Raw genomic sequence first — 24,242 nt, forward strand, 5'->3', positions numbered from 1 at the left:
AGCTGTCCCAACACCCCATGCATGTGCTTATGTTGCCCCAACCAAATTATTTTGAAGTTACTAGTTCAGAGTGGACTTTAGGCTCTGGGCTCACTGAGAACAGGGGCAGTATTATTTTTTTAAGTTTATTTATGTCCTTCATGAGGGTGAGACACAAAAAGAGAGAGAGAAGATGACAAGTACCCTAAACAGAATCTCACATCACAATCCCCAGTCAGCCATGATCATGGGCACAGACACTCATAGTTTATAGGTCAACCTGGCAACCAAACCCATGATCTTCCATGAACATTGTAACGAGCCCTGCATTGCTTGAGCAGTGGAAGATTACAGGTTCAGTTCCTTTGTTCACTCTACATATTTCCTACTATGTGTAGGTGCTGGGGTTACAATGATGATTCAAAACAGGTATAATCACTACCTGATGAAGCTTGAAGTCTCATGGGAGTGAGTTAGTGGGGAAGAGCACATATTAATCCCACAGTCTCTTTCTTGTACTCTCTCTCTCTCTCTCCCTCTCTCTCTCTCTCTCTCTCTCTCTCTCACACACACACACACACACACACACACACTGTAATTATAAACTGTTAGGAGCTGTAAGAATGTTGTGGTAGCAGACGGTAAGGAGACTGGCAGTGCACACTTATCAGGTGTGTAATAAGTGTTCCATGCACCCACATACACAATCTATGTTCAATAAACATTTGTTGAACTTGTCTGAAGTGGGTAAAATAGAAGATGCTACAGAGAAAAGATGTGGTCTATTATAAGAACTTAGACCTATCCAAATACCCTTTTGCAAAGTAGGTGATACAAATAAAGCACTAGTCAATAGGAATGATAACAGGAAAAGTAGAAACATAGTGATATACCAGTATGGGTATAGCAAGGTTTGACATTACATTTGAACAATATGCCACCCACTGTATAAGCAGCTATCTGTATAAATTCATTTTTTTTTTACCACAACTCCACAAAGTGAATGCAGATGGAACTGAGACTCAGAGAGGAAGTGTCCTGTTGAAGGCCACACAGCTGGTAAGTGGCAGATCTGAGGCAGGAACCCAGAGCTCACACCACTGCCTTCTGCATCTACTACCTCTCCAGCTCTCCTATAGAACTGGCTCCTCTTACCCAGGGCCATGCTACTGGGTATAGCAGAGTCAAATGGCCATCTACCCTGTTTTCTCCTACCATATCTATCTTTAGGAGGTCTAGGGGAAGAACTCAGAAATAATAAGAGAGCAGCATCAAAAAATGGAACTGAGTCCCATCATGGACCACTGGGGGGGGGTGCATTTTAAGAGTTCTGAGTATATTCATTCAAGGAAAGAAGGAAAACTATTGGAGGTTCAGTATGTGCTCTCAATTACTCTGATGATTTTCACATATAGTCAGTCCTTCAGCACCTCCTGAGATGTGTCTCATTATTCAGTTAAGGCAAATAAGGTTTAGAAAGGTAAATTAGGTCATTGCTCTGTTACTGGCAGCACTGTGATCATAACCTTGTCTAGGTAGTTCCAAAGTCATAATTTATCACTTGACTCACCTGTTGCCCAGATAGCCCAGAAAAAAAAAAAAAAAAAAAAAAAAAAAATAAAGCCTTGCTTCTTCTTTTTCAGATCTATTTTATCAAGGATCACAGATAGCCTCCATGTTTTTGTTTTGTTTTGTTTTGTTTTGTTTTGTTTTACTTGCCTTTATCTGTGTTCTGAAACCTTCTTTTCCTTCCTAAGCAACAACCCTAAGGTGCTTCTTATTAGCTTATGGGTGGGTTCTTAGACTGTTTAAAATGGAACTGAACCAGTGACCTCCCCACCCACCCTACCTCAGGGCTTACATTCTGTCCAGACAGGGAGGAGACAGGCTGCCCTCCTTCCCTGGGCCTGCCAGGAAAAGCACAAGAAGGCAGAGAGGGTTGAACCTCCCCTTGTTGGGCCAGCCAAGTGCCAGGAACGCAAAGCTTTGCATTCATTGGCCAGAACCAGATTTTGATTACTTGTGTAATTTGCTAATTCTTATACAATTGCTTTGGTCTCTCTCTGGCTCTTTTTGCTCTCATGTCTCCAGGCTCCTCTATGTCTATGGGATCAAGGCCAAAGTCTTCAGGGAGCACTGAGGTCCTGCCTAACCTGGCACCAGCCTGGCTTTCTCACCACCTCTCCTTCTTTTTGCTTAGTGGTCTCCGTGAGAGACTTCAGAGGAGCCAAATAATTAATTTAGATGAGCTCTTGTTGGTGGTAGCATTCCCTGAAGTTTTCAAAAATGCTATTTCTATATAGTGAATATCTTTCTATCTGACCATTTTGTTTGTACATCTATCTGCCCACTCATCTGTAGACTTATCACTGTATCCATCTCTCTAAAACTTAACTCTCCCCTCATCTCTCCATTTTGTAGTCTTTAATCAGTTTAGAACTAGCATTAACTTTAGTCCCTTAAATACCTTCAGGAAATTTAGAATTTTGTAAGACTAACAACAGAGATCATAGTAATAATAACTCCCATATACTAAGCATTTGAGATATATAGAGATATATAAGGGGTCTTTAAAACGTTAATGAGAAATGCATATTATGACAAAACATACATATATTTCAAATATTTTGCACCAGAACAAACCCATACTTTAATTCCGTTTTCTATGACTTTGTTGAAATCCCCTCGTACAGATAGCTAGAAAGATAAATAGATAAATGAATGCAGACACTCTACTAAGATTTTGCTATATATAAGACCCCATGTATCTTCACAGTGACCTTGAGAGTCACAAGTTACTATTATAGTATAGAACATAGGCTGCTTGGGAGCCAGAAAGGCAAGAGTTCCAACCTCAGCTCTGCCAATTGTAAGGTACGTGGCTGGAATTCCTGTGTTTCTGATTTCCAAGCAATTCATGTTCTACAAAACATTATTTTCTCCTGACTCCCACCACTAACTCATCCCTCATTCCTGGAATACTCATCTGATATCACAACCATGCTGTTTCTGTGTGGTTTCTGGTTTCTTTAAATCCTGACCTTAATCTGTGCATGTATTAATATTTGATGGGACATTGCATAAGGATTCTGAGAGTAACCAGGCTCATGCTCATTAATCCTTGTTACTACTCTATAATATCTTATCTATAATATCTTTGTGTGGAAGAAAACTTTTTGTTGCCTCAGTAGAAAAAAGACAAACTTTGAGATAATTTGGCGTAATGGACAGAACAGTGCCTTAGGATTAGGTGGACAAGGGATTGAATCTTGGCAATACCTCCTATTACCTATGGGACTTTGGGCAAATAACTCATGTTCTGAGCCTTAGTTTCTTTCTCTTTCTTTCTTTCTCTCTCTTTCTCTCTCTACCCTCGCCCCTTTTCCTTCCTTTCTTTTAATTCCAAGAGGGCACATGTGCTTGCTAGAGATAGACAGAGATGGGGGAGAGAGTGAGGGATAAAGCATTCCCCAGTAGGGCATGGTCATCTTGCATTCCCTTTTCTCCATTTTTCCATCTCATCAGGATTTGGGACACACACACAAACACACACACGAACATACCTGGTATGTGTTTCAAGCCACTGGGGCCAAGACTTGAACAGTGGTTGGCCATATGGGATCCATCTCCCTTAAACACCTTGCCAGGCTGGCCAGCTTCTTTATTTGCAAAATAGAGACAGTGATAGCAATGCTGGTTCAGTATATTGTAAAACCTTGGCCATTTTCATTAAATCTGAGGGGACTCTGGATCTAGGTTGGCTCATTTGTTAAAGGAAGCACTGCCAAATGCGTAGAGCAAGCCTATCCTAGCCTCTCCAGACACACTGCTCAAGGCAGGTGTGCTTTCCAGCTGAGCTTAGGGGCAGCCTCATTATCTTTCTCCATACAGCAACCAGAGTGGACACCCAAACCCACAGCATGACCCTAAAGGAAGTTTCAGTTCTTACATTTTGTGGCTTTGATATAGACCTACTTAAAGGATGCTAAATTATGGATAAGGTGGTTGGATCCTGGACAGATAAGCCCAGTTGGTAAATATATGGTGGGAATGAAACCAAACTCCACTGACAACAAAGCTCTGAATTCTGTTCTGATCTCTATCCTGCAGTTGTCTACTAGAGCAGCTACTTTCCTTAGAGCCCTGGTGTTCCACAGAGGTATTAATACTTAGAGTTAAGACCTGCTGAGCATCTTTGCAAGGAAAGAGAGAGAGAGAGAGATTCTGGAAGGAAAGAGAGAGAGACTCAGCTTAATTCAAGCTTTCTACATCAGAAGTTTCTAACCAGGGAGGATTTTGCCCTCCAAGGGGCATTTGGCAATACTGGAAAACATTTTTGGTGGTCACAACAGGGGAGAGCTATTGACATCTGTGGGTTGCAGCCAGGGGTGCTGCTAAATAGTCTCTGATGCACAGACAGCCTTCCACCACAAAGAAGTATCCAGATCAAAGTGTCAGTAGTGCCAAGATTGAGAAACCCTGTTCTAGACTGAACAACTCAAAAAAGCCACACCTTCTGTGCAGGGGAGTTCTATAGGACCCCAAGGACAGGAGACAGTAATCTAGTTTATGATGGTGTGGGCCTCATTACAAAGAAGCATCTCATGTAGTCTCTGTCAGCAGCGTTAGGACAGAAGCAAGACAGGGAGCTTCTCTCCCATTATGACAGGTGGAACCAGTGAGGCAGAAGTTTCCCAGAAGGTCTCACAGTCAGGAAGCTTCATAAATGGAATTGAAACCTAGGTCTATCTGACCCCATGCTCTTCACTCCATGACATGACCTCACACTGGTGAATATTTCCCATCTCCATGCCCAGTAGCCCAGCAGAAGCCCAGAACTTTTCAAAATCCTCAGACATATAACCAACCTGGGAAGCTCCTGTGGACCATTAAAGGTTTCCAGGGTTTTTAAAGCCAGATATGATAAGACACACAGACATGTAAATGACTGTCATGAGAAGATGTTATTATATTCACAGTGCCCTAGGACAAGGGAATCTGACAGATAGATGGTGTGGGAGCCTGAGAGAAGCACCAGAGTTGGCCAGGAGGCAGAGAGAACAAGGAGGAACAAGACAAGAGCCTTTATGGTGGTTTTGAGGGACCGAACAAGTGAGGCAGAGTAAATAAGTTTGAGAATGGTGAGTTTGGATAATTTCATGGGATCTGGAAAGGTGAAGCTGTCCCTGCTTGCCTGGTACCTGACCCTGGGGTAATTAGGGTAGCCGGATAGTGGCCTAGGATCCAATTGATTGGGTGGTTTGTATTTGAAAGGCACATTCCAGCTCCAGGGAAGCTGTCTGATATCTTCAGGAATAGGCTGACCTAAGAAGGGCAGGTTCTCCAGGGTCACCAAGGCCCCAGGTGTCAAGGAATCAGAATATAAAAAATATGTTGAGTTGGGCTGGCCCCACTTGGTGGTTAAGAGAAGTGGATTTTACATGACTGACCACGTGGTTTAAATCTTGGCTCCAGTGGTCCGAAAAACACTCCAGGCATGTGTGCCTTTGTGTCCAAACTCCTGACAGGATGGGGAAATGAGGGACAAGGGATTGTGGCACGACTACACCCCTGCTTTCTCCCTCTCCCTCTCTCTTTGTCTCTCTGTCTCTTTCTGTTGAGCACATGTGCCTTCTGAAAAATGAAAAAAAATGCATGGGAGCTTCAAAAATTCATAGAGAATGTATATTATGAAAAAACTATGTATGGATTTCAATTTTTTTTGCATCAAAATAAACTCATATTTTGATTCTGCTTTTTCACAAACTTTCTGAAGTCCTCTAAGAGACAATGTTACAGGCCATAGATGGTTAAGGTGCTGGATCCCACAGGGCTAACTCTGGGATTTGAGTCCCAGACCTGGCAGCCTGAAAAACATGCTGGGCATGTGTGTGTGTGTGTGTGTGCGTGTGTGTGTGTGTGTGTTTGTGTGTGTGTGTGCCCAAAATCCTGAGGAGAGTGGAGACGGGATTGTGGTATGGTCATCTTCCCTGGGGGTGGGGGTGGGGGGTGAGTGTGATTTCTTACTCTCCCTATCTCTTTGCTGTCTCTTTCTACAGCAAGTGTACATGCCCTATGGAAAGAAATCTAAAAAAAAAACCCAAAAACAAAAACCAATAATGTTACTACCCCTGTCTAAATGTAACGTCAGCACATTACGGCTCTTTAACAGTCTTTCAGAAGAGAGCTCTTTGTTACAATTAAATCTTATGTAAAACCAATATTTAGTCATATTTTTAAAAGAAAAGTTAGACAAGCCATGATGGCACAGCAGTAAATCAATGCCCCTCAGGGCTGAAGACACGTGGGAAGGTGCTGGGTTTGTGTTCCCAAGTATCCCTCTGCACTCTGGGTGCACACAAGTGCCTGAGATCCTACTTGGCTGAGTCAGGAGGTAGGAACAAGGCATAAAGACCCCATCAGGAATTCCTGTCTCTTTGCTTCTGTCTGTCTTTCTCTGTTTTCCTCCCTTATGAAAGAAAGAAAATGAACTTTAAAAAAAAATAAAAAATGACTACTGTTTGATGCAGAGCTGGAAGGTCCTGAAGTCTTTAAGTCTCAAAAAAAATGATCTGAGGCACCTCCCTGACTGTCTCTTCAGGTGTAATTCTCTTTCTGTAATTGTACCTCTACCTCCTGTCCTGCTGTTCCAGTTGTCCCTGGCTCTGTCATGTAGAGAGTGGAGCCTAGGGGAATGGTTAAGAGCAGGGACCCTGAAGTCAGACCACTTGTGTTTGCATCCATGGTCTTTCACCTCCCAGCTATGTGGATTCCTGAAATGCATTTGGTCTCATCATGCCTTTTTGTCCCCATCAAAAGTGGGAATAATAGATTGTACCTCACAGGTTACTACAAGGATTGAGATAATACATGCAAAACCCCTAGAACAGTAAAGTACTAAAAAGGAAAAAGCTATTATAAATTTTAATTCTAGTATAAATACAATATTAAATTATAAATATAATAGATCATTGCTATATTGCTGCTGGAACCACTCTTGGTACTTACACAACTATGACATCTAGTGTTCTTACTCCAAGTAGTGCCCTTAATATTATCAACACTTCATTTCTATCCCCAAAGATCACAATAGCTTTTGCTCTCGCTGCTGTGGCTCTCGGACTGTTGTCCTTACTGGGACACCCACTGGGCATTGCTACTACTCAGAACAGTATCCACTGGGTCCTTTGGGTCTAAGAAAGTGTGAAGGTGCAGTGAATGACATGAGTTGCCCCCGTTGGGCCACCACTGACACACTCCTTCTTTTCTTGTATCCTGTTCATGCTTCCCTTGCTTTGGGTTTAGGGGAAGTTATTTACAAAGTCCCTCAGATATGTAGGGCTGCTGTTGATGAAGCTATGGAGTGATTCGATGTTTATGAGGTACTTTCTCTGAGTCAGCAAGGTCATAAATGATCTATTAAAGCTCTTTGTGGATGCTGGGCATGAGTGCCATTGCGAGGCAAGCATGTCATTCATTCAGTAGTGCAGAGGAGCTGCCTTTCCCCTAGAATGTGCATATAGAAACCTCCTTGTCTTGGCTCCTTGATCCAGAATGCATGGACCACAGGTGGCTCTTTTCCCTAACACTGTCATTTGCAGTCCTCCCCATTTGGGGATTAGGTTCAGATTGGTTCTAGACCTTTTTTGGGCCATGCTTTTAGAACTATTGTGGCCCCTTGGGAAGAAAAGAGCATCTGAGAAGAAGAGGAGCTGAGCCATCGAGGGAAAAGGAATCACGAAAATAACTCATTTGCAAGATGGTTAGTAGCCCTCGGGTTCTTCCTCTTTTCCGAGCCTGGCCTTAGTTTGGAGATATTTCACAGTGGACCTTTGCAGGGGTGACTGGTTCATACCAAGCTGCCTTACATGTTTGGAGCAAAAGCCTGTGGGGACTTGCAAATCAACCTTGGGAAGAGAAATTAGCTATGTCTTGTCTCAGAGCTCCCAAAGCTTGCTCCAAAATAAACACATAAGCCATGCCGGCAGGGAAAACATGGGCCCTTTTCCTTCTTCATTTTAGAAACTCCATGTGTGCATTATTTTAAATAGGCGCCAGCACATGAGGCCCTTTTAACAAGATTGAAAACAGATGGGGCCCTGGGCGGTTCGGTAGCTCCCAGAGACTAACCTAGGAAGTGCTAAGCCATCCTGCATCCAGGCAACATTCATGTTCTTGTTGAAGCACAAGTCTGGCCAGGCCTCTTGTTGCCAGAGAGCATAAGTCTGCTTCCTGCATCAGGTGTGTCAGCCAGGGGAAGGAAATATCTCCTTTCACTGTGTTTTCCTGTGTTTGCATTTATATAACCCATCGGCAGCTTGGGAGAAAAGAGGATTGTACTAGTCATAGAGCTTTGATGCTTCTGAAGTTGAGCTTTAGTCTTAACTTCCTTTATTATTATTACTGTTATTATTAAGTGCCAGAGGGTGCATACACTCACTAAAGAAAGAGACAAAGAGACAGAGAGGGAGAAAGCACTCCCCAATGTAGTATGATCACACTATAATCCCTTCTCCTTCATTTCTCCATCCAGTTGGAATTTGGGCATGTATCCAGTATATTTTTTAAGCTGCTGGTGTTGGGATTCCAACTGTGGTCAGCCAGGTGAGATCCAGCTCCCTTAACCACTATGGACTGGCCCTTTGTCTTCCTTATTATAAATTAGATTATGACTTTTCATGGCTCACATTTCTCCAAATGCTGTCCATGTCAGGCTGAGTAGTAGCCAGAGTCTTCTCCTTGGCCTGGAGGTCCTTCCTGATTAGACTTCTCTGATCTTGTTCCTGGCCCCATCTTCCTGGCTCATTACAAAGATTATTAATGGGGCCAGTGGGTGGCGTGGTGGTTGGGGCACTAGATCCCACATGGCCACCTTTGCGATTCAGGTCTTGGACCTTGCAGCTTGAGAGACACACTGGACATGTATGCATGCATGCCTAGGCTCCTGAGAGGAGAGTGGAAGAAAGGGGATTGTGGCATGGCCACATCCCCTCAGGTGTGATTTCTCTCTTTTTTCCTCTGTCTCTGTCAAACACATGTGCCCTATAGAAAAAAAAAATGCTAACTTCCCTAGAGTTATATAGCAAATGAGAAGTAGAGTACAGATTCAAACTCACGTGTTCTGATTCTAAAAACCACTTGTTATACCAAATACCTGTAAACTAAAAATCATTGCTGTTGATTTTTTAAAATAATATAATATAGTGAGCTCCACCTAATTTAAAATATTCCATTACTTAAACATTTAGGAATATAAGTTTTATCATTTTATTTGTTCTGTGTTTTTATATTTATTTTTGACAGGTTTCTTAGGTATTTATGATTTTTGGCCCTGACTGCCCCCCGCAACACACACACACTCTCAATATTTATATGCATGCACTCACACACACATGCACACACACACACACACACACACAATTTCATTTGCTCAATATATATACACACATGTAAAGGAACAGTATGATTTTTCTGATGGGCAGAAGGTGTCTTTGCATCTGCTTATAGCAGGCAGGACATTTGGTCCCGGGCCAGGTGGCCCTAGACCTTTGACAAGATGCCAGGTACTGTTCCTGAATGATATCTCCTCATCTAGGATTGACCACTAATTTTCAACACCTCTTTTGTCTGCAAGGTGAATCTGAACCAGTGGAAAAGAATGCAAGCCCAAGATGCCAGCCAAGAAAGTTACTGATCTCTCTGGGCCCTGTCAGTTATAAATAAAGGCTGTGTGAGGAAACAGACAGGAAGCAGTTCTTGCCGACTACAGGCCTTGGGCATCCAGCCAAGTGTTTGCCAGCAGCAGGGCATGGGAAGAGACAGAGAGGAGAAGGAAGGGCAGGGGATGGAGGCTTCGCTCACAGATTCTGGAAACAGATATGCAGAAGACATGGGAAGGTAAAAAACAAGGGTGATTGCATGCCCCACTCCAAGCTCAGGATGGGCCCAGAGGCCCTGTAGCTGGCCCAGCTCTGTATATTAGAACTCAAGTCACCATAAATAACCAGCAGTCACTTGGTGTAGAGTGAAGGGTGTCAGCCTAGGTTTGGGGTCCAACTGTTATAATTATCACAGTGGAACTTTGGATAAAGTTGCTCTGCCTTTATTAGTCTCATTCTGACACCTGCAAAATTAATCTATTTATTTATTTATTTATTTTAAATTTTAAATTTTAAATTTTCAGTTTCTTTTATACATTCAATCACATTACTTAGCTTACAAAGTGAACATTCCAACATGTGAACTGATAACCAGAATACACAAGGAACTCAAGCAGCTCTTCTGAAAAAAGATGATCAATCCTATTAAAAAATGGGAGAATGAGTTGAAAAAATCACTCTCTAAGGATGACATACAAATAGCCAAAAGGCTTATTTATTTATTTTTTAAAGTTTCTGCCACAGGGTGAAAGTGCCTACCAGAGAATTTATTAATGACACAGTTTCATTCCCACGAGTAAATATATCAGTCTGTTAGGGATTAGGTTGGAATTTTGATGGTAAATTGCTGGAGGACTCATGAATGCTCTAATCCTACCTTGAAGATCACCACTACCACCACTACCACTTCATTCCAATTCCTAAGATAGCTGAAACACACGAGGTAAAAGAACAAATAAGAGTGGAAACACCATTCAGAGTTGACTGGCCCTAACCCATGGGTTTATAGTTCTGTGCTAAATCTGGGCTGAACCCTTCAGTTTAGGCTTTAGACCTCAGCAGTCTACCCTCTTAGCCTCCTTTTAAGGCAGTCTCATTTGTGGTTATTACCCAGATATGTGGTTGCTCTCACTAAGTAGTCACATGGCATAACAATCATAGTTTTGAATAAAAAGATAGCAGGACATTGGGCCTTGTGGGTGTCAGAAGATCTCAGGAATCATAGAGGTGAGATAGTTGCAGAGAGAAAGATGGATACTGGGCCAGCATCTCTAAGAAACTACAAAGCAGGAGAGAGAATGTTAACATAATGGCACTTGGCTACAGAGAGACAGAATATGGAAGCCAGAATCTTGCAATAGCCCTGCCCACTAGCAAATTCTGCATTGTGTTAACCTGATTGGTAGAGTAACAGTTCTCTGTGAGGTGGAATAAGAAAAGTTATGTGAGGGACCAGCAGATGGCATAGTGGTTATGTTGCCAGACTCCCAAACGACAGACTTGTGGGAGTCTCATACCTGGTGGCTTCAAACTCATGCCGGGTACATGTGAGTGTATGCCCAAAATCCCAAGAGGAGAATGGAAGAGAAGGGACTGCGTAGTAGCCATCCCCCTGGGGAGAGGGGGATTTCTCACTTTCTTGGTCTAGCCTTGGTGGCATATTTGGTAGCACTCCAGACTGCAGTACTGGAAGCCACACAGTCAGCATGGGTTTGGATCCTTGGCCAGGTCCACCTGAAGTATTCTAGGCACACATATGGACTCCCAAGATCCCAAGGAGCTGGAGACTGGGGGAAGGGCATCATGGCATGATCAGATCCTGTTGAGTAATGCTTCACTTTCTCTCCCATGCATGCACAATCTCTATTGCAATTTTTTTTTTTTAAAAAAAAGAAAGGTTATTAAATAGGGGAGAGGATCAGAAGTTATTTTAGCATTAGGAGAGGTCTGGGAGAATGTCAACTGTCTGTCTCTGTCTGCCTATCTGTCTCTGTCTCTGTCTTTTTCTCAGTTTTTTCTCCCATGAAGTATATGAGTCCCTCAGGCTATGGAACAGTTTCCACTTGAAGAGTTAAAGGGTGCAGTCTGGACCAGATACATCTTCACCGATAGGAATGTCCAGTATCTTATCAGCCACCTTGGATTCCAGACTATTCTTTCTGCCAGCATCATGCCTTTCTCAGAAACTCTGGACAACATCTCTTTGTGTTGAAATTCTTCAGTCAGGCTTCACGGTCAAGGCTGATAGCTGCTGCCTTCACATTCCCACACATTTTTGGTTCCTTGTGCACATTTCCACTCAGTCACCCCATTCCAAGTCCCAATTTCAGTTTCTTTCCTATTCATCTGCTGACCTAAGTATCCTTCAACTTATAATAATAAGAATAATTGCAATCACCACTTTCCATGCTGTAATCAACATTATTATCATTGCAAACGTAGTTAGTAGTAACTAGACTTGAATACTCCATACTTTTAGTAATATTATCTGCTTGGTGTTTCATACTTGCCAGGTGCCAGTGCCCATGAGAATGTTGCCAAAGGCCCTACAGGAAATTGAATGCATTCTATCTTTAGTTTATGCGTGTGCATACTGTGGGCATTGTGCATGTGTACATGCACACATGTGTGTATATTCTTGGAACTAGATGTGAGCATAATTATAAATAGGTGCTTACATCTCCTCCTGATCTAGGGGGCTATAGAAGAGATGTTTTTAGTGATATGATTTCAAACATATCTAACACCTATAACAGAGTCTGAAACAAAGAAAATGCTGCATCAATATTTGTTGTTAAATATCAAATCACTGCCTCTTCTGTAGCTTGTAGTACTTCCAGTAGCCTCCCAAAGATGTCTATGCCCTGCTCCCTGGTATCTGGGAAAATGTTACCCAAAAGGGGCTTTGCTGATATAATTAGTTATGAACCTAAAAATAGGGAGAATATCCTGGACTATCTATGGGCCCAATCTAACCACACAAGCCCTTAAAAATGCTGACCCCTTCAGGACCAGCAAGTGGTGTCGTAGTTAAAGTGCTGGACTCCCACATGGCTGATCACGGTGTAAGCCCTGGACCTGGTGACTTGAAAAATCACACTGGATACGTGTGCATGTGTGCCCAAAATCCTCAGAGGAGAATGAAGGAGAAGGGATTGTGGCATGGCCATTCCCCTGGAGGGGGGTGATTTCTTGCTTTCCCTCTCTCTGTCTCTCTCTGACTCTGTCCAGCAAATGTACATATCCTATGGCAAAAACAAAAATTAGAGAGCTTTCTCTGGCTGGAGATGGAGATGTGGCAGAATAGGAACTCAGAAAGATGTAGAGTGAGAAGGACTCAAGGTGTCTTTCCTGCTTTGAAGATGTAGAGAGCAATGTGACTAGGAGAATAACAGCCTTGAGCAGCTGAGAGGAACCCCTGGTGACATCTGCCAAGGAAGTGAAGCTTCAGTCCTACAATTGCAGAGAGCTGAGTTCTGCCAACCAGAGTGAATTTGGAAGTAGAATCTTTCAGAATCTTTCTTTCCCAGTAAGATCCCTGCTTGATTTCAGCCTTGTGAAACATGAACAGAGATACCAGACAAGCTAACCTGGACTTTGGGATTAGAACAGTGACATAATAAACTTGTATTGATGGAAGGTATTAAATTTACAGTAATTTGTTATGGAGGCAATTGAAGACTAACATTCTACAGAATGATACTCATGTTCCTTCACAGGGAATTTGAAATCTTCATGAACTGGCCCTCCCACCCACATTTCTAGCTCTGTCTTCTATTACATTCCTCCAGATACTCCATGTCTCAGCTACAAATGACATCTTGCCATTCTCTTGATCCCATAGCCCTGTTTTCTCAGTGGTACTTTTGTTCATAGAAACTTAGATTGGGGAGCTGGTGGGGGGATGGTGGTTAAGGCACTGGACACCTACATGGTTGACCATGGTTCAAGTCCTGGACCTGGCAGCTTACTGTCTCACTTTCTCTCTCTCTGTCTCTCTCTCTCTTGTACACACGCCGTATAACAAATTTTAAAATAATAATAAATAAAATTAAATAAATAATTCTTTTTTTTTTTTGAGAGGTTTTTGCTATGGGGTGCATACACTTGCCAGAGAGAGACAGAGAGACAGAAAGCAAGAAATCACCCTGCAGAGGGGATGGCCACACCACAATCCCTTCTCCTCCATTCTCCTCTCGGAATCTTGGGCACATACGCACACGCGCCCGATGTGAGTTTAAGCCACCAGGTCCAGGACTTGAACTGTGGTTGACTACGTGGGAGTCTAGCAACATAGTCATTATGACATCCCCTAAATAATTTTTTAAAACAAATGAAACTTAGATTGGGCCTTTCTCCTACTCTGTCTGGAAACACTCTTTTCCATTCTTATGGGCTAGTGGATCAGGCAATGCAGAATTTCAGAAGGCAGGTTACTTAACATGTATGCATATCTTTTCATCTGTAAATCTCTCTCTCCTTTTTTTTTTTCCCCTTAGGCGAAGGGGCTTGCAAGAGAGAAAGACACAGTGAGAGGGAAAGTGAGAAATCACCCCTCAGGGGGATGGCCACTCCACAATACCTTTGCCTCCATTCTCCTGGGATCTTAGGTTGCATGTGTGCCCAGTGTGATTGTCAATATGCTGGGTCCAGAACTCGAACTGTGGTCAGCCCTTTGGGAATCCAGTGACATAACTGATATGCCATCTACTGGTTCCTCATCTGTAAATTTAAAAACAATGCTTTATTCAACAAGTACTTTTGAATCTACTCTGTGTTAGTAGTAGATGAGCTTTCTTATAAGAATATTATTGCTCGGTATTTCTTTCTCATAAGGTATGCTATTGATATAATAATAGATTTTTTTCCTTGGTAATTATTGGTGACATTGGTTGAGAAAGAAAGATATATGAAAATGAAAATGAATGTGGGGATAATTGACTTAATTGATTAAAACTCTTTCATTCTAAAGATGAAGAAAATTCAAGTGGAAAGAGAATGAGGGGTTTGCCTAAGTTCATATACGGACTCAATGTCAAATCCAAGACTTGGATCTTTAGTCCTCAGACTTTAAGGTCAATCCCTTTTCCATTATTCCTTTATTTCCCCATGTACATGTTTAACAAAAGTTATAAACAAACAGGAAAACTCAGATAATCCAGTACTTTCAGGAATCATTCAGCTCACAGTTGAAAATCTTCCACACCTAATTTTAACAAGAGTAACAAATAGCAAATGCCTTGTTTATAGCCCATCTATAGATCAAAAAAATTAAGACTTCCTTTCTCTAGTGATATCTGCAAGTAGTATACTACAGATGTTTAACATGGGTATTTTCACTCCTATAACAGAATCTTTTTTTAGGTTTCTTTCCATAGAGCATGTGTACTTTCCAGAGAGAGAGAGAGACAGAGAGATACAGAGAGAGGGAAAGTGAGAAATTGCCTGTCCCCTCAGGGGGTGATGGCCATGCCATAATCCCCTCTCCTTCATTCTCTTCTTAGGATTTTGGGCATGTATGCACACGTGCCTAATGTGAGTGTCAAGCTACCAGGTCCAGGACTCAAACCACAGTCAGCCATGTGGAAGTTCAGTGCCCTAACCACCTTGCCACCTGCTGGGTGAATCTTGACAATCGGAATTACATGCACCCATCTTCACTTTCCAACGCAATGTATTATGGGTTTTATTTTCTGATAAAAATAAGGGAAAGAAATTTTGTAAAATGCCCCTGCTAGCGATAAATAGGCAAAAATAAATAAATAAATAAAGCAAGCAAGCAAGCAAATAAGCTAATAGCTTTAAGCTTTGAACAAGGTAGAAAAGTTAAAATCATAGAGAATGTTTGGGACTGGGCTGAAACTTGAAAATCTATTAATAAAGCAAAGAGAAGTCTTTAGGATCACATGAGCATGGCAATAGTGGGATGCCATCGGCACCATTCCTCAGTACAAGTGATGACCCAAATGAAAGAAGGGCTCGCTCCTCCATTATTAACCTCCCAATAGGCAGACCACACCAGCAAGCTATTGATAATTGTTTTCACTGTAAGTGAAGCTGAAAGGGCTGAATTCTTGACTTTTTTTTTTTTTAAACCTTTAAGATAGGTGATTTTTTTTTTTTTGAAACCTTTCAGAGAGAGAAAGGAAGTTGAATGCAAAGCAGGGTGTAGTGGAATGCATTCTGTCCAATCAGTCATATCAGTAGGGAGACATCAAATTGGTTTATCAGGACAGAGCCTTTGAGGCTATCTGTTTGTACAGTGTTTGTGTATATTTTCCAAATTATTCAAAAGTATTGAAATAATTATATGGATAAATTGAATCTTGAGTCCTACCTCACATCACATATTATAATTGTTTTCACTGTAAGTGAAGCTGAAAGGGCTGAATTCTTGACTTTTTTTTTTTTTAAACCTTTAAGATAGGTGATTTTTTTTTTTTGAAACCTTTCAGAGAGAGAAAGGAAGTTGAATGCAAAGCAGGGTGTAGTGGAATGCATTCTGTCCAATCAGTCATATCAGTAGGGAGACATCAAATTGGTTTATCAGGACAGAGCCTTTGAGGCTATCTGTTTGTACAGTGTTTGTGTATATTTTCCAAATTATTCAAAAGTATTGAAATAATTATATGGATAAATTGAATCTTGAGTCCTACCTCACATCACATATAAGAAATTTCTTCTCGATAGGTTAAAGACCTAACATGAAGTATAAAACAATAAGTCTCCTTCTAGGAAACATTAGTGCCTACATGAAGTTGGGGCAGGCAAAAATTTCTTTAATACAATAAAAATATTAACTGTGAAAAAATTATTAAGATGGGAACCAGCAGTTAGCGTAATGGCTATGTTGCTGGACTCCCACGTAGTCGACCGCGGTTTGTGTCCCGGACCCGGTGGCTTAAAACTCACGCCAGGCGCGTGTGCATGCGTGCCCAAGATCCCGAGAGGAGAATAGAGGAGAAGGGATTGCGGCGTGACCATCCCCCCTGGGGGGTGATTTCTCGCTTTCTGTTTCTATGTCTCTCTCTGTCTGTCTGTCTGGTGCGCGCACGCGCCCTACAGTGAAAATCTCTCCAAAAAATAAATTATTAAGTTACAGTTCATATATACATATGTATGTGTGTATGTAAATATGTATATGCATATTCTTCATTTAAAAATTAAAAAGTACTGGTCAGCAGGTGGCATGGTAGTTAAGGCCCTGGGCTTCTCCATGGCTGTCTGCAGTTCAAGTCACAGATCTGGTGGCTTGCTCTTTCACTCTTCCTCTCTCTCTTTCAGGTAAAATTGAATAATAATAATAATAATAAATTAAATAAAGTAATTCTTTAAGAAAAACTAAAAAAAACAAGCTATAGAGTGGAAGATGATATTTGCAAATAAATATATCCAACAAAGAACTTATATTTAAATACATTTTAACATATCTCTTACAAATTAATAAGATAAATGCAAACGAAAGTATAAATATGAGCAAAAGAACTGAACAGGCACTTCATTAAAGAGATTATCTACATTGCTAATTACCCCATGCAAAAGGTACTCAGCATCATTAGTCATCAATGAACTGCAAAGCCAAACTACATACCCACCAAAATGGCTAAAATTTAAAATGTTGACAATGCCAAGTGTTGAAGAAGATCCCCTTCCTCCAGTTCTCCAACCTACCAGATTTTAGGCATTCACACACATGCCTGACTAGGTTCAGTTTGACCAGAGAAAAAAAAAGTCAAACTGAAGCTGGCCATGTGAGATCTGGCTTTTCCTGAGCGGTACATTACTGCTGTGCCACAAAGTCAGCCCTCCCAATCCATCCCAGTTTCAATCAGCCCCAGATGTGTATGCACAGCGTACTTAGGGAGGTCTCCAGACCCAACCCAGAACCTTCCCATGTAGATCTGCCTCAAAAAGCATCACATTTAACTGCTGCACCACTGTCTGGTTCCTCCTACTGACATTTAAATTACTCCTGTGTTACACTACTTAATACTCCTATGTTACACTACTTAAATTACTCCTGTGTTACACTACTTAATACTCCTATGTTACACTACTTAAGAACATAATGTAGTTATGTTCTTTTGGGATTTTTTTTTTGGGGGGGGAGTGTTTTGTTTTGTTTTGTTTTGTTTGTTTGCTACAATATTTCTGTCTCTATGTTTTGTTTTGGACAGTTTTTATTGCTTTCTTTTCAAGTTTGCTAACTTTTCTTTTCTACAATGTCTAATCTCTGAAGGCTCTAGGGGAGGATTCTTTCTTAATTCATCCAGCTTTTAGTGACTCCTGATGTTTCATGGATTGTAGCAGCCCAACTCCAGTCTGTGCCTTCATCTCCATATGACCTTTATAACTCTGTCTTTTTTTCCCTTTTTCTTCTCTCTCTCGTTTTGAAAAATAATCATTTTTAATGTATATATAATCACTGTACATCTTTACAGCATATAAAATGACTATTCAAGCATGAATATAATGCATATTAGTTAAGCCATAGATATTACCTTGTACATTATCATCAACAGATAACTTTTAATTTTTGTTTCAGTTAAATGTTTCTTTTTCTCCCCTAATCTCCTCCCTCCCTCCCCCTGTTATCCATTCCCACCTAAGTTGTTTCTAGTATCTTTGGTTGCCCTTCTTGCTATTATTACATCTTCCAATCTTTCCGTTTCTGCCATTGAGTGTGGACATTCATTATAAATTAAGCAAGGACATACAATGACTGTCTTTCATAGTTTGGCTTGCTTCACTCAGCAGTAAATCTTCCATATTTTTCCACTTTCTGTCAAAAGCCAGGGTTTTGTTGTTCTTAATGGCTGAGTAGTATTCCATGTGTATATGTGCCACATTTTTTTTCAATCCATTTATCTGTTCTTGGACATTTGGTCCAATTCCAAGTCTCAGCAATTATGAATAATGCTGCAATGAACATGAATGTGCAAGTGTTTTTCCAACTGAATGTTTTTCTATCCCTTGGAAAGATACCCAAGTAGTGGAATTACTGGGTTGTATGGTAGTTCTATTTGTAGGTTTTTATATTGTTCTCCACAGTGGCTGTATTAATTTACGTTCTCACCAACAACGTCAGAGGGTTCCCTTTTCACCATAGCCTCTCCAGCATTTATCATTATGTTTTTTTTTTTTTTTTTTTTTTGAGAGAGAGATTTTTGCTATAGGGCACGTGCACTTGCTGGAGAGACAGAAAGTGAAAAATCACCTCTCAGAGGGATGGCCACACCACAATCCCTTCTCTAATTTCCTCTGGGGATTTTGGGCATAAACGCACATATACCCACCTTGAGTTTTAAGCCACCAGGTCTGGCATGCAAACCATGGTCAATTACATGTGAGTCCAATGATGTAACCATAACAGCATCTGATGGTCCCTCGTTCTGTACTTTTTTTTTTTTTTTGAGAGGTTTTTGCCATAGGGCGTGTACACTCGCCAGACAAACAGAGAGAGACAGAGAGACAGAAAGCAAGAAATCATCCCCCAGGGGGGATGGCCACGCCACAATCCCTTCTCTTCCATTATCCTCTCAGGATCTTGGGCACGCATGCACACGCGCCTGGCATGAGTTTTAAGCCACCAGGTCCAGGACTCGAACTGTGGTCAAGTACAAGCTGCCAGGTCCAGGACTTGAACCGTGGTCAGCCATGAAGAAGTCTAGTCACTGTAACCATGGCATGTACGTCCTGTATTTTTTAAATCTTAGCCATTCTTATGGGGGTTAAGTGGTAACTCAATGTAGTTTTGATTTGGGTTTCCTTTAAGATTAGAGATGTTGAGCATGTTTTCATATGTTTTCGACCATTCATAGATCTTCCTTGGAGAGTTGTCCATTCAGTTTATTTTTCTATCTTTTAATTGAATTGATTTATGTGTGTGTGTGGGGGGGGTTACTTATTTAAAATTCCCTATATATTCTGGTTATCAAATATTGCCAGAGATATTCCTCATAGAAATAGAAAAAAATCATAAAATTTATCTGGAATCATAAAAGGCCCTGTATTGCCAAACCAATACTGTGATTAAAAAAAAAAAGTAGGAGGCATCTCACTTCCTGATCTCAAAATATATTACAAAGATGTGATTATCAAAACAGCATAGTATTGGCACAGAAACAGACATATAGACCAATGAATAGAATAGAGAATCCAAAAATAAATCCTAAAACATATAGTCAACTAATTTTTAACAAAGGGCACAAGTCAATCCAATGAGGTAAAAAAGAAAAAAAACCTCTTCAGCAAATGGTTCTGGGAAAATTGGATATTCACCTACAGGAAAATGTAACTGGACCCCTATCTCTCACTGCTAACAAAAATCAGCTCAAAATGAATCAAAGACCTAAACATAAAACCTCATATGAATAGCCAAAAGCATATGAAAAAATGCTCAGCATCCCTCATTGTAAGGGAAATGTAGATCAAAACCACAATGAGATACCACCTAACCCCAGTCAGAATGACTACAATTAAAAAAAAAATATGATAAGTCCTGGCAGGGCTGTGGTGAAAGGGGACTCTCTTACACTGCTGGTGGGAATGTAAATTGGTCCAGCCACTGTGGAGACCAACATGGAGGTTCCTCAAAGATCTGCAAATAGAACTACCATATGATCCAGCAATCCCACTTCTTGGTATCTACCTAAAAGACAGAAGAATTCTTAGTCAGAAAAATGCTTGCACATCAATGTTTACTGTGGCATTATTCACAATTATTAAGACATGTAACCAACCCAAATGCCCACGAACAGATGAATGGATTGAAAAACTGTGCACATGTACTCTATGGAATACTACTTAGCCATAAAAAAACAACAAGCCCCTGGCTTTTGACAGAAAGTGGATGAATATGGAAGATTTACTACTGAGTGAAGCAAGCCAGGCTATGAAGGATAGACATTATATGTCTCCACTTAATATATACCGAGTGTCCACACTCTTAATGACCGAAACTGAATGACTAAAGGATATAGAAACACAGTAAATAGTTGTGAATACCGAATACAGTGTAGGAAAAGGGTAGGTGAAGGAGTAGAGTCTGAGGAAGGACATTAGGGAGAAAAATAGAGAGGCTTAGCATTAATGGGACAAAGAAATGGGGTGTTATCTGTTGAAGATAACTTTATAGTATTATCAACTGTACTGGGGAAAAATGTACACGTGTTGGAATATTTGCTTTGCAAGCTAAATAACGTGATTGAATCTATAAAAGAACTTGAAATTTAAAAACTCATCTATAAAATATAGGGGAAACTCTTGGAAACATTGGAGTATGCAAAAATTTCCTAAGTAAGACCCCCCAAAGCGTGGCCAATAATTCTGAAAATAGACAAATGGGGGCTAAAAATCTTCTGCACAGCAAAAGAAACAATAAGTAGAATAAGAAGAAACCTTGAGAATGGGAGAATATTTTTGCAAACTATGCCTCAGACAAGGGACTAATCTCTCTTTCTAAGGACTTATCCTTAGATTTGAGGCCCACCCTAATTCAAGATGATCTTGAAATCATGAACTTAATCATACCTATGAAGTCTATATTTCCACAAAAAGGCCACATTGACTTGGACTTGGGGTTGGAACTTAAACAAACATATTTTTTGGGTACAGTTAAATCCATAACAATTTCTATGGGAGCTCTGATGTCCATCCAGAATGAATGCTTTAGAAGATTCTATCAGTTCCAGGCTCAATACTATGTAGGATTATTGGATATAGTGAGACCAAGACCTAAAAAAAAAAAAAAAAAAAAAAAAAAAATCTTGCCAGAGTGGTCATTAAGCTATATTAAAGAAGTAGCTTAGCTACTTCTGTGTTCATTTTCATGGTTAATTAAATTTCTTTAATTAATTTATTTAAATTTGACCAGAGAGCGGGGAGAGAGAGAGAGAAGAAAGTCTCAGACTTGAACTGTGGCCGGCTATGTGGGAGTCCAGCACCCTTAACCACAATATCACCTGCCAGCCCTGCCTAGCAGGCATTCTATCTATGTATTTCTCTTTGTATTTGGACAGCAAGACAGTGACTGGGTCTTTGCCACTTTGAGTCAGAGATTATACCTTCCAAGATTCTGATTTACTCCATTTCTTCACATATTTGGTGACCAGCTCTCCTGTTTTGCAACCTTCTTCTAATATCTTTTGCTCTGCATATACAAGCAACAACTTTTCTTTTTATTCTTTGTGGTCTTGCCAATTAAGTACCTTGAACTTGATGGGACTGGATTTTTTAGGCATAAGACATAATAACTAGGTCATTACCACTATTGACTAACCTGAACTCATTAACAGTGATCTTTTTCACCTTGCCAAAGCTTAATGAGGTTATTAATTAGTGCAAGAGACATAAATCCTCAAGGTTCGCTTTAATGCCATCTGGGGAGAAGGCTAGATCTTTGGTCATAATTCCTGTTAAAGGATTCAAATCACCATAAAATGACATTTCCCTTTGATGTAAACTTGCTTTTCTCTTTAAATGGGTTATTTTTTGGTTCCTGAAATTTCCAGTTATAATCCAACCAATGCCTCAGTTGACTGAACAGTTGGAACAGTGGAGTGCACAGTTAAAATTCACAAGTTCTGGGGATCAGACAGTTTTTCAGTGGTAATTCAATGTTCTGTAAAGCTGGCCTTTAGGGGAAGTTTCCTGATTTGTGTCTAGAGACTTCCCTGAATGTGCCAGGCTCATATGTGCCCATGATCCAGGGCTGGCTGAGGCTGGGAGTGGATCACAGGATGCTGTTGGTAATGCTGTTTCTCTGTCTCTGTTTTGCTTGTGTAATACACTCTGGAGACAATTGCTTGAGTTTGAATACTGGCTCTCCTATCTACTGTATGACACTGGGAAAGTTATTTGATCTCTCTCTACTTCAGTTTTCTCATGTAAGCAAGTGTGAGGATTTAATTCAGACATGTAAAATGCTTAGGCAGTACCCAGCACGTAATGAGTGCTTTACATATGAGGAATCTTCAAAATGTTTTGTGGAAAACATGTACTATGAAAAAATTATGCATATATTTAAATTTTTTTCATCGAAATAAACTTGTACTTAAATTCCATTTTTTCACAAACTTTTTGAAGTCCCTTCATATGAGAAGTGGTTATGTTTATTCATTAAGTCCAAAGAAATCACTTTCAGCATCTCCTTTGTGTAAGATGCAGTTTGGTGCTATTTATTTTAGATCAGCAGCTCCCAACCTTTTTGTCATGGACTGGTGTTGGGCATGGCCTAAAGGTTGGGGACCCCTGTTTTAGTGGTATTATAGGTTGACTGATCACCCCCCAAAATCTAGAGAAAATGTTACATTGAAGAGCATCTGACATCTTATAGTCTTGGAGCTAGAGTTTCTTCTTCCACATTCGAGGCAGCAGAAATTAGTAGTAGTTGAAAACATGAGTCCTTGAATCAGATCAAAGGATTTAAACCCAATTTTGTCTTTTTTTTTTAGACAGAGTCTCACTCTGTCATGATCCTCCTGTCTCAGACTCCTGAGTAGCTGAGACTACAAGCATGTGGCAATGCATGCAGCTTTTTAGGGTGGGCAGGAATTGAACCTACACCTCCCTGGTGGCCTCAGCCTGATGGGTGTGCAGCATCTACAAGCACACAATGCTGTGCTGGACCCAATTTTGCCTTTTATTAATTGTGTAATCTTGGAATGTCACCATACTTTTTTGATACTTTAGCTTCATCATCTTTGAAAAATGAGATAAAAAGATTGCCAACTTCCTAAGTTTGAGGTAAGGTTTCAGTATGTGTTTGGCATATAGAAATATCCAGTAAATGTTAGCAGTTGTTAGTACTATTAATGCTTGATGAGTCATTTTTGGTTTTGCTTTATCTTTATTTGCTTTATCTTTCAGGCTGAATTCTCGGAGTTGAACCTGGCCGCCTATGTTACAGGGGGCTGTATGGTGGACATGCAGGTTGTTAGAAATGGGACCAAAGTTGTGAGGTAAGCTGAGCTAAACACAGAAGACCTTCTGAGAGAGGAATGGAAAACCTCACATAGCTACCCCTCTATCTACTGCCTGAGACCTAACTCCTTCTCCACGTGCACTTTTATGTACAGAATGTCCACTTCCAAGCACACCCATGGTGGCACACAGCACTAAGACTCTGTGCTCCCCAGGCTGGGACCACATTGGAGCCCTGGATTCAGTTACCAGTCTAACCTAAATGTCAGGCAGGGTGGAATGCAACCTGTAATCTCAGATACTTGGGAAGACTGAGCTGGAAAGCTAGCAAACTCAAAACTGGTCTGAGCAACATAGCAAGATGCTGTCTTAAAGAGCCAGACAGGATAGTACATGCCTGAGGTCCTAGCTACTCAGGAGTCTTATGCAGGAGGATCATGACACAGTGAGACCCTGTGTTTAAAGAAAAGTAGAAAGTTTGCATCCAAAGCATTCCAGGTGCTGTGGCAATAGAAATGACGAGCAGTACAAATGATATGGGGGGCATCGATTGTGTCCTGGAAGGAGCCCTGACTTGAAGAGAAAAGACTTGAGTTCCATTCCATTCTAAAATAGAATGGCTCTATTCTGTCAACCCCTCTAGTCTCTAGCAACGTGATCATAGCAACATTAAAGTCAGGG

General features: G+C 40.8%; 1 protein-coding gene across 4 annotated transcripts in view; it reads left to right on the plus strand.

Moving 5' to 3' along the window:
- SYN3 (synapsin III) overlaps positions 1-24,242 on the plus strand; it is a 523,616-nt gene that overhangs the window by 43,040 nt on the left and 456,334 nt on the right. For all 4 annotated transcript variants that reach the window (XM_006170337.3, XM_006170336.3, XM_006170335.3 and 1 more), the window contains one exon: positions 23,508-23,599. In XM_006170337.3, coding sequence (XP_006170399.1) covers positions 23,508-23,599 — 92 coding nt within the window. The remainder of the gene's footprint in view (positions 1-23,507; positions 23,600-24,242) is intronic.

This window comes from Tupaia chinensis, unplaced genomic scaffold (genome assembly GCF_000334495.1).
Source record: "Tupaia chinensis unplaced genomic scaffold, TupChi_1.0 Scaffold148234_1, whole genome shotgun sequence".
Classification (NCBI taxonomy): Eukaryota; Metazoa; Chordata; class Mammalia; order Scandentia; family Tupaiidae; genus Tupaia; species Tupaia belangeri.